The 11964-nt window shown below is 46.8% G+C and overlaps 1 protein-coding gene across 2 annotated transcripts in view; it reads left to right on the forward strand.

The window, feature by feature from the left end:
- The window catches only part of LOC135806911 (activin receptor type-1-like), a 20691-nt gene extending 10815 nt beyond the window's left edge, over nucleotides 1-9876 (forward strand). For both annotated transcript variants that reach the window (XM_065321070.1, XM_065321069.1), the window contains 4 exons: nucleotides 6777-6977; nucleotides 7852-8089; nucleotides 8367-8500; nucleotides 9099-9876. In XM_065321070.1, the coding sequence (XP_065177142.1) occupies nucleotides 6777-6977; nucleotides 7852-8089; nucleotides 8367-8500; nucleotides 9099-9272 (747 nt within the window). In that variant the 3' untranslated portion in view covers nucleotides 9273-9876. The remainder of the gene's footprint in view (nucleotides 1-6776; nucleotides 6978-7851; nucleotides 8090-8366; nucleotides 8501-9098) is intronic.
- Nucleotides 9877-11964: the final 2088 nt, after the last annotated feature.

The following is an 11964-nucleotide window of genomic DNA, read 5'->3' on the forward strand; positions in this document are numbered from 1 at the left end:
TGTACTGTAAATAATTTCTGGCCTGCCTCCGTACGTGTTCGCGAATGGCGCTTCTCCTCTGACAGTGTAGGTAAATGAGCAGTACTTGCATCCTAAATCCCAACGCTCTCCCCTTCAACCCACACCCTCCAACTACTTCAACCGTTTCCTCGAGCCTGGACTCTACACTAAATGTTTTTGCACAGCCCTTCCAACCTAACTCCAGCTCCTCTAACCATTCTACTCAATCTTCTTCCCACGTGTCTGTTGCGGTGATAAATGCACGCTCAATAAACAACAAACTCGGTGAACTCTCCATCCTTTGTAATGCCAAGAAGCCTGACATTATCTGCATCACCGAAACTTGGCTCACCACCAACCATACCTTACACTTGCCGAACTATGCAGTATTCCGCCGTGACCGACCGCAAACTCCCTCTAACCCTGACCCCTTCAGAGGCTATGGGGGTGTTGCCAACCTGGTGCTCACTACCGCCTTCAGCAAAGTGAGAGAGATTCACTCATTTCGGCAACAGAACTTTGAAGCAATTGCTATTGAAGCTACTCCCATAGGTTCATCCCAACCACTGTCGTTTGCCTGCTTGTATAGACCCCCTAACCAGCCCGCTGCTGACCTACAATATTTTGTAGATACTCTGCGGACTGCTCTCATTAAGCTACCTGCTCCATCATCTACCATTGTAACTGGTGATTTTAATGCCCATTGCCAGAGCTGGTGTGCCTCCGACTCAACATCTGCTGCAGGCTCTGCCTTGTGTAACCTTTTTCGCTCCATAGCACTGTCTCAACTTGTTACGTTCCCCACCCATCTTACATCCAATGGGCCCCGTGGCTGCCTGGACCTAGTCGCCACAAACATTCCCGAGAGGTTCACATCCATTGAATCCCTGAGCCCCCTGGGTGCCTCCGATCACTTAATCGTCCTCGGCAGGCTCTCCATAGCTAAAGACATAGCACAGTCTCGAGAGTCCACATCTGACACTGCACCGCCTCGCTTCAGCCATCACTTGCTCACTCAATCGCAATGGGAAGGCGTCAATGCTGAAATTGCCGCAACTCACTGGAGTGACCTTTTATGCGGCCTTGATATTGATACAGCCGTTTCTAACTTCTCGTCTGTCCTCGAATCGTCTCTCTCAGTCTGCTCTTCTCACCGCGATCACCAGTCAACCACCAGAAACCGAAGCCGCCCTTCACGCCAGGATCCACCATGGATGACACCAGTGCTCAGGGCAGGCATTAAGAGAAAGCATGACCTCTACAGCATCTATAAAAAATACCCTACCCCGTCCAATGCAACGCAGTACAAACGTCAGCGTAATATAGCAAAAACGTTATCACGTGTAGCCCATAAAGAATACATCCAGTCCATTACTACTTCTCTCACCGACAGCCAGCGCCCATCACTTCACTCATTTATAAGAACTCTTCGTAAATCAGCATCGTCATTGGGCTCTAGTCCAACAGCAATCACACGGTCTGACCAAAGTTCCGCCACTGCGCCTCTTGATATCGCGGATGCTCTGAATGAGCAGTTTACCAGCTTCTGCGTTAAGGATAGACCTGAATGGTTAGTTCCTCCTATCCACCAAATACCTGTAGAGTCAACGTTTACATCGCTGACGATTTCATCCCGTACTGTAACCAGATACATACGCAGTCTCCCCAATAAGAAGTCTCCTGGTTACGATGGTATACCAAACGAAATCCTGAAACACCTCCAAGACAGCCTAGCATATCCGTTATCGCTGCTCTTTAACATCTCTCTGTCGTCTGGAATCTTTCCCTCCGCATGGAAATACGCATTAGTGGTCCCAATTTATAAGCGCAAAGGCTGCCGGTCGGATGCAACGAACTACAGACCCATTTCCCTACTGTGCTGTATTTCAAAGCTGTTTGAGCGCATTGTGTACGATCAGCTATATCGACACTTGTCCCCGTACTTGCATACCATGCAGTCTGGTTTCCGGCGAGGGGACTCCACAGCTCTGCACCTAGTCCACCTGATCCAAAACATCATGCAGTCCCGACATTTGAAAGAACATACTGGCATGTGCTTCTTTGACCTGGCGAAAGCCTTTGACACTGTTTGGCATAGAGGCCTGATTGCCAAGTTGGGTGCCTATGGCATTGGTGGCAACCTGCTTTGTTTCTTTGAAAGCTACCTAACTGACAGGCTACAGGCTGTACGCGTCGGCAACACCCTCTCGTCTCCCCAGGCAATTAATTCTGGTGTGCCACAGGGGTCAATCCTGGGGCCACTATTCTTTTTAGTCTACGTCAATGATCTACCGATGTCTGTCCCTAATGTTTCACTGTTCGCCGATGACACCACAGTTTCCACTTCAAGTAGTTGCAAGCAATTGCTAGTCAATGACCTCCAGAAAAAGATAAACTCCACCATTTCTTGGATGTCGACTTGGAAGCTGAGACCGAACACTAGTAAGACCAAAGTGATGTTCTTCTGTAGCGGTGCTAGTGATCAGTTCTGCAATGTGTCTTTATCATGTCCTGGCACCTCATCGACCATAGAAATTGTCCATGAACATAAGCACCTTGGTATAATTATTGACGACTGTCTAACATGGGCTCCTCATGTAGACTATATTTGCAAGAAAACTAGTAGTGTTCTCGGCATACTATATCCTCATCGTTCTCATTTGCCAAATACATGCCGTTCTATGTTTTATCGCTCGTATCTATTACCTATTTTCCAGTATGCATGTCAGTCTTGGTGTAGTCTAAGTCAACATCTTGTGAACAAACTTGAAATCCAACATAAATCTCTTCTTAAAATATTGTTTAACAAGCAGCGTTTATTTCCTAGTCTTGAGCTCTATTGTATCAGCAATACTCAACCACTGCAAGATAATCGCAAACAGCAGCTTTGCGTTTTGATCCACAGAATTCGCCTAGGTAAAATTCCCATTCATCTCTCCGTATTCAATTGGTTTTCTCTGTCCCGGTCCACTCGTAATAGTCTCTCACTTCCCTGTGCTAATTCAGCCGCATTTACCAACTCTCCTCTGTTTTTGTCCTACAGCCTTTGGCTGCAACTTCCCCAGCATGTTAAGACATCAAAATGTCTTTCCAGCTTTAAAAATGCACTCCGATCGCATAATGTAGTACGATAGGATCTCATTGCTGGATTCTTGTCTATCCCTCTTTCTTCTCTTTTTCTATATTCCTTTCTTTTCTTTTCTTGCCGTGGTTGGCTATCACCCCTCTCTCGCACTTTGCGTGCCAATTGGTCATGAACCACGAGTTGAGTGAAATAAATAAAATAAATAAAAATAAGGGTGACAGTTCTGCGCTCCGACACAGTACTGCAAGTAGTCCCGCGAGAGGCCCCTGGGGCATTCACTCCTTGAACTCACGCACCACCATACTGGGCTGTTGTCACATAGCCAGGTGTCACAGTGCTGTTGTCTCCGTGGTACAGTAATGGTTCTCGTATGGTTATGGTGTTGAAAAACACACGTTACACATAGCCAGGTGTCACACTGCTGTTGTCTCCGTGGTACAGTAATGGTTCTCGTATGGTTATGGTGTTGAAAAACACACGTTACGCATAGCCAGGTGTCACACTCCTGTTGTCTCCGTGGTACAGTAATGGTTCTCGTATGGTTATGGTGTTGAAAAACACACGTTACGCATAGTCAGGTGTCACACTGCTGTTGTCTCCGTCGTACAGTAATGGTTCTCGTATGGTTATGGTGTTGAAAAACACACGTTACGCATAGCCAGAAATCGCATGTCATCGCGTACATTGAAAATCAACACATTTTTGCGAATCGACCTTTTTTCAGCATCACTTTTCAACGACGACGAAGCAAAGTCGGCCGAATGAAGCCTAGAGGAAGAGAATCATCCTCTCCATTTCACCATCACGATACTGACATAGGTACGAGACAAAACAACTAAAAAATCCACAAGAAAACTGTACGCCCACCGCCGCACTGACTTTGGTCCGAGAATTTTATATTACCATCAAAATGTACGAGGAGCACTCAAAAATCAGCTACAGACGTACCTTTGTCGCTCTCTACTCCTTTTTTAAGGCACGAAAGTCGTCTGTCCACTTTCAAAACGGGAACAAGACATACTAGTGGTCCTTTTCAGCTGCTTCACAAGCGCAGGTAATGTTCACCAAGGGCTGCAGAGCAGCATCCAGTACAGTCATGCAGTAAATAGTCAATTTCAGTGTTTCTGCTCCAAACAGCAACTAACTTTGACTAGCTACAAAGATTATATCAAAGGATCCAACAACAACCATTTTCTTCAGTTTTTTCGGCTAGTGGTGAAACGAATATCAAAACCCAGTAGCCGAATTTTGGCTTAACGAACGAACGAATGAGTATTCTTTCGTTAACACAGATGACATCACACGCCCTCCTCTCAGTCATTTTATTGGATATTGTCACTATTATTAGGCATGACAAATGAAGGCGCATATTTTCCATCATTTCTAGGTCAATTTTCACAAAATCCCCAGCTGAAGTGCATGTTACACGCTAAAAAACCCAGCTTGAGACGTTATTTTCGTTCGACCGCCAAAACTCCATTCCAGGACCTCGGATCGCGTTCGGGTTGCTTCGAGACGACAGCTGAGAGTTTTCTAATGCCGATAGACCTATCGATGAAGTGATTCGGTCAAGTATTCGCGAAGTTACGGAAGTTTGAAGTCGCCCGGTAAACTCTGCATAGCGGGTTAACGAATATTCGCCATGAGAAATATTCGTTCGAATCTGACAAACCGAACGAATATTCGGTATATTCAATTCACCACTATTTTCGGCAGAAGGTTTCTCCTTGTGCTTGGCCCAGGCCAAAAACCACACCCGTCCAAGGTGTGATTTTCCATGTACCTGATGACATGCGATTGCTGGCTATGCGGCTGAAAATGGCCGCCAGCATATCCTGAAAATGGCCGCCAGCATATCCTGAGAATGGCCAGCAGCATATCCTGAAAATGGCCGCCAGCATAGCCTGAAAATGGCCGCCAGCATATCCTGAGTATAACAGTGATATACCTGTTTCAAAACTGGAATAGTTTTACTGTTGAAATAGTTGTACTGTTGGAATAGTTTTACTGTTGAAATTGCTGTTACCCATCGCAATTAGTCGGTGTTACAATGAAAATTCCGCACTTTAAGCCAGCTCAATATAAGGGGAAAAAACAACATTATATCCGACATGCACTCCTAACAGTATATGCTTCCAAACGCGCACGGACTTTTGTTGAAGGTGTCGTGGTACAATTTCTGTCATGTGTCCACTCCACACCCGTGCAAGGCAGGGCATCTTTGTTTTTGAGTTGAGAGTCAATGGGTCTGGGGTATTTGTGGTGAAGAAAAGTCGCGCTGGAATGCACAAGCTGTACGGGTGCTACTGGGTTGTGATGTCCTGCTCGTGGCCGGGGCATGCCCGGAATCAAATCTGTACGGTATTATGACGCAAAGATCCGATTACGCTCGACCAATACCCTATCCAGAACTGGATCAGGCGTTGCACACTCTGGGGGAGGGGCCGGGTTATGTGCTCTTGGAATCATGGATACGCATTCCACCTTGGATCATTGCTGATGCTTCTGTGAAGGTCGCAATCATGTCAGGAAACACACAATAGTTATTATGTTAGGGAGCTCATGCCACTGTAACCTATGCCACTGTAACCTATGCCACTGTAACCTATGCCACTGTAACCTATGCCACTGTAACCTATGCCACTGTAACCTATGCCACTGTAACCTATGCCACTGTAACCTATGCCACTGTAACCTATGCCACTGTAACCTATGCCACTGTAACCTATGCCACTGTAACCTATGCCACTGTAACCTATGCCACTGTAACCTATGCCACTGTAACCTATGCCACTGTAACCTATGCCACTGTAACCTATGCCACTGTAACCTATGCCACGGTAACCTATGCCACTGTAACCTATGCCACTGTAACCTATGCCACTGTAACCTATGCCACTGTAACCTATGCCACTGTAACCTATGCCACTGTAACCTATGCCACGGTAACCTATGCCACTGTAACCTATGCCACTGTAACCTATGCCACTGTAACCTATGCCACTGTAACCTATGCCACTGTAACCTATGCCACTGTAACCTATGCCACTGTAACCTATGCCACTGTAACCTATGCCACTGTAACCTATGCCACTGTTACCTATGCCACTGTAACCTATGCCACTGTAACCTATGCCACTGTAACCTATGCCACTGTAACCTATGCCACTGTAACCTATGCCACTGTAACCTATGCCACTGTAACCTATGCCACTGTAACCTATGCCACTGTAACCTATGCCACTGTAACCTATGCCACTGTAACCTATGCCACTGTAACCTATGCCACTGTAACCTATGCCACTGTAACCTATGCCACTGTAACCTATGCCACTGTAACCTATGCCACTGTGACCTATGCCACTGTGACCTATGCCACTGTGACCTATGCCACTGTAACCTATGCCACTGTAACCTATGCCACTGTAACCTATGCCACTGTAACCTATGCCAAATACTTGCTGCCTGCACTGTACCTTCCCGTGTGTTGTTTAGAGGTGTTCTGTCCATGTGCAGCTCTTCACCTTCTCACTTCTTGATCCATTTTTTGTTGTTAATGAAACATGCTGCATGCATTAGCATATGTGCTCATGATACTCAGTGCAAGGAATAAGTACTACAGCATAGCTCTCATCTTCGGCAGACCCATCCTTGCTGCATACCTGGCTTGTCTGCGATGTGCACATTCCAGGCGCAAAACTTCACATTGTTGCAGGTCACCAATGTTATTCATGGTATTGCATCAGCTCTGGACTTCTTACAAGCTGGTCAGGAAGTATCGGGAATGGCGTACCGGATAGCCCATCGGGATATTAAGTCCACCAACATCCTTGTCAAGGACGACTACTCCGCTTGCTTGATCGACTTTGGTACGGCGATGACAGATGCTATGGTAAGTGCATGGCCGTGCTGATGTCCAGTACAGCGGGGTGTGCAGTGGCAAACGTGGTGTGATGGCATTATACCTGCCTTTTACCAAGGACCACCAGGTGGCGAAATGTGCATGCATTTCACAGCATTGGACAAAGTGTGAACACTGGCTGCGTTCGATTATACACTTGAATCGATTCATGAATCCATTCGCATGCATTCAAGTCGTTCTATTTTCACGTCATGAGCACTGGAATCGATTCGGAATCCATTCACCCTATTCACATGGGGTGATGTGAATAGCGCGAATCGATTCATGAATCTATTCGTGAATCGATTCGTGAAACGATTCGCGGGCATAATCGAGCGCACTCACTGAGCCATCCTTGTGTGACATTATGTTGGGAAGGAAGAGTTTTGTTGTTTCATGACCTACTCGTACACCTAGTTTCCATTCACTTTTGGAGAATCCTACAATAAAATTTGAATGAAAGAACACCCCATCCACCAAACAAGCACACATTGATTATGCTGGCCATTGCGTCGGTACAGAGTCTGTGATGAAGTTCTAAGTGATAATGCATCTAAAGTTGTGATGCAAGCACAGCAATTCAAGCTTCAGACAAGATACAAATTCAATTTCGGGAAACAATGAATGAGGTGGATGTTTACAGGTGTCACAGCACTATAGCCCGTTAAGAAATATGTGCCAACGGGCTTGGAATAACTAACACGTAGGAACGATCAGCCAGCCACGACACTTGGTGCTGAAATTTACGACTTGTAAATGGAATATTGCATGTTGAAGAAAATGGAAATGGAAACCTTAGCAAAAGCATGGCCTTTGATCTGCTTGGCAATTTTCTTTTCTTTTTGGATGTCCTGTGTGTCTGTAGTACTCTGCGTCAATCCGAGGAAAGCACCACTGTGTTGTCCGTCGAATAGTTGGAACGCCACGCTACATTGCCCCAGAACAGCTGAGGTCGGTCGGCCATGGAATGGAAACATTCGAATGCCAGCGCTTCAGCGAATTGCTGGGAGCAGACATGTATGCCGCCTCACTGGTAATGTGGGAGCTGCTCACATCGGCTCTTGGTTGGGAACAATGTGATGGAGGGGCACTGGAGCTGAGTGGTGAGTTGAAGGGTTATGCCAACCCTGAGTTGTCTTCAGGTGAATGTATTCTTTTTTAGTGCTCCGAGAGTGAAAGCTGTATTTTCAGGTTATGTTTGAATGGCGCCTAGCTACAGTGTGTCACTATATGTTCTGAGTCTTCTGGACAAAGCAAAAGAAATCGGTGTCCTTTCTAGCAGCATTCAAGGACAGAAGAACGTGTTTGTGATTGGGCATACTAAAGGAAGGTCACTCTTGTTGTGTGTTTCATGGGTTTCTATCCTTTCCTCATTGTTAGTTTGGTCAGACTGTAGAATGCGAAAGCCCTATTGGAGAGAAGTTCCGCCGAGCCCAACTCTCCAGGACATGCAGATATGTCTGCTTGATCGCCATACATATCCTGAGATATTTGCCCATTGGACATTGTACCCGGTGAGTTCCATTGTACGCTGATTGGCATTAGCTGCTTTTCTTTTCTTTTTATTATCTGGAATATTTCTGACCCAGCTTGAATCAAAATACATATACTAGTAGCAGAGAATCTGGCACGGCGGCTCTTGAACTTTTGCAAGTTGTACAAGTTGGACATAGGAATGTGTTTTCATTCTGAACCTACAGTACAGAGTATACTCTCTCTCTCTCTCTCTCTCTCTCTCTCTCTCTCTCTCTCTCTCTCTCTCTCTCTCTCTCTCTCTCTCTCTATCTCTCTCTCTCTCTCTCTCTCTCTCTCTCTCTCTCTCTCTGTCTCTCTTTTTCTCTCTCTCTTCCTTCCTCTTTCTTTCTCTCTCTCTCTCTCTTTCTCTCTCTCTCCCCGTCTCTCTTTCTCTCTCTCTCTCTCTCTGTCTTTCTGTCATTCCGTCTGTCTGTCTCTCAATCTCTCTCTCTTCTTCTCCTTCTGTATGTGTGTTTGTGTGCGTGCGGGCGTGTGCGTGTGTGTATGCACGCGCACGCATGTGTGTTGGGTTGGATTGCTATGTCACATGCATTTGCATCTGTGCATGCCCTTGTGTCCAACCTTTTCCTTCATTAGGAACTCCAGCCATTGCTTGTGCTCATGGAAAAGTGCTGGCAGCACACGCCAGGCCGTCCGACTGCCAGAGAGCTGCTGCTTGTGTCAACATGTGCACACCTAGACACAAAGCTCGGGCCGAACCTTTCATTGTCGCCTTCTAAGGAAAGCTCTGAAGCCGAGTCGTTATCATGATCATGTGTGGTGGAATGCCTCGCACCAGTGCACTCCATGTTCAGGCATGATTGCTTTCGGCAGAGTCTTCAACATCGTGTACTTTGATTACCAACTGCACCAATTCAAATATCAGGATTGCATCTTGCGCAATTTCTTGTTTCTGTTGGTGTTTTGGTTCTGACATGGGTTCCACTGACCATCTTCTGTGCCCGAAAGCCTCCGGTGGTCAAATATATTTTTCTCCATGTCTACTTGCTCTCCGTCTTATTGTTTGTTCACATTGGCTCAAGCTGCCAGTGCTCCCAGACCTTGGACATGTCCTTGGTACATGCACTGCGATGAGACCGGCAGACGTTACATCCTTGCTGGCTTGGCCCAGACAAAGAGTGAATTTTTCTGCTCCACTGGTAAGACGTCTCAATATAGGGATAGACTTTACCGTTACTCTTAATTTGTCCACAGCCTTGCCTGTCCGTCCTTCCGATTCTATTTTATGGTGTTGGCTTCCGTGGAATCTGAATGAGCCACATCATGTATTACTCTGATAATACCTTTAAAATATGATGATGAGCATGAGTTCGGCATGGCCTGTGGCGGTGCTGTGCCAGAGTGGCGGCATGCCCACCAAGTCCCCATGCTCGTAATTTCTCCCGGCCGCTCTTGCTGCTGTTAGTGTACCTGCACGAATTCAGCTGAAGGAGCTCATGAGATGTGGTTTGATAAAGGGCCATTGTAGAGCTGGGGAGTTGTGAAAACCCATTTTTCATACCATAAATCCGGCCACTCACAAAAAGACACACCGCTGAACAGCCTGAAGTCAGGATGTAGGGGCCTACTAGGGCAGTAGGGGCTCTAACCTCCCCCGGCGGTGCATCGATCTCGATTTTGTGCCACTGCACTCTTGTGAGTCTGTAGTGTAGTAGATCCACCTGCTTAGGGCCGGGTTCCACTGCGGCTCCGCTGCTCGTCTTTCGCGGCTTGAAACGTCATCATTACCATAGTGACCGCGGCTCGAGCTGGAGCAGCGAGTCCGCGGCTCACCGCGAGCTTTTGCTACGATTCTTCACCAAAAACTGCGGGCCGCGGTCGCGGCTCGACCTGTTTCCCGTACTTTGCATTGTTTTGTACGCCAGAATTTTAAAATTCAAATTTTAATTCGTTGCGCAGGCCAGAACACGAGGATTTTTTTGATTTCGCGCAGGCAGGTGAAACGTCATCAAAAAGTGTGGAGCACGACCGCGGTGCCGCGAATGACGAGTGTCAGTGGAACCGCGCTGCATGCAGCCAAGTGCCGCGGAGTCGCAGTGGAACCCGGCCCTTAGCTAGCGCTGCACGCGCTGATTTGTTTGCCTCACTGAGCGGCTCAGTATTAGTATTATAATTATACATAATTATTATGACTGCCAGACCTACAGACTGGGTGCTGGCCCATAATGACCATACCGTATTATCTCTAATATAAGCACAGTCTCCAATAATAGAACACCTTGGGGCGGCATTCAAAAATAAAGTGCTCAGTCTCCATTATAAGCACACTGTGTAAATAATTCATCATCTGTACCGGCGAAAAACCCCTGAAATGTGTGTGTCTGACATGAATTTGGCCATGGCAACATGCCTATGAAATGAGGATGAAATAATAATGGAACAGTCTCCATAAAGGAACGTCTCCATTAATACCATGCACGGGGCGGGGGTACATTGAAAAAATAAAGGACCGTGCTTATACACGGTCCATGTTTTAGAGATAATACGGTATGCTATCATGCCTGTGGGTCGCAGCACGGCTGGAAAAATTCCTTCCGCTTCCAAGCCGCGAGGACTTGAACCTGGTACCCTCTGTTTCTCAATCATGATTTCGGTCTTTGACCACTAACTTGGTGGTGGGTCTGATCTATCATCTACTCACCTCCCACCGTTTAGGCGCTGCATCTGCGCCTTTGATCCTAGAGCTAGAGCCAGTAGAGCGTGAGGTGGTGGCGTTCCCACGGCGGATGCGAAAACTCGGCTTTACAGCCGAGTCTCACGCGAACCGTGAAATTTTATTTATTTTATCATGCCTGAAATCGCGATGTAGAAAGCTTTGAAAGTAACGTAACATAATCATTAGTAGGCACTTCAGTCACGTGACAGGACCTGTCAAAATTTGCTAAGGTGAGAGTGCGTACTTGCGTGGCACCAGTCAAGTGCATGCGCAAAACTGCACAGGTACGCGCTATGCTTCGTTGTACGGGCTGATAGTTGGGCGCATCGTGTTGCTCTGACGTTCAGCTTTCGGTAGATCCCGCATACGTCATAGTGCGTACATTTTTGCGAGTTGTAGATCACGTACACTTCCAGCAAAGTGTTTTTTCACAAAGAACTGTTGTTTGCTCGCGTTTGAAACGTTGCTTATCGTCTTCAGCGTCGTCTTTCCATTCGGAAACAGTAGAGTTCTTGTTTACCAGGGTTTGCGCATCGCTGCGCAAGGAGACATTATGGACGTAGGCACTGAGAAGTATGCGCTTTAGGCGGAGGAGAACGACGATGCGTCGTCCTACCTGGGCGAATTCTCAAAGCGTACTGAGAGCCAAATTTTGACACGGTTGCGCTGGAAGGCCTACTGATGTTTACGAACAATCAAAAGGCACAGTGGCTGCCGAAGAAACCCTCCGATGAGGCGATGCTTTGATATACGCAGCCAGGCACGCTTCACCGAAATTTCAAAGCT

This window comes from Sycon ciliatum, chromosome 1 (genome assembly GCF_964019385.1).
Source record: "Sycon ciliatum chromosome 1, ocSycCili1.1, whole genome shotgun sequence".
In the NCBI taxonomy this organism is placed as follows: domain Eukaryota; kingdom Metazoa; phylum Porifera; class Calcarea; order Leucosolenida; family Sycettidae; genus Sycon; species Sycon ciliatum.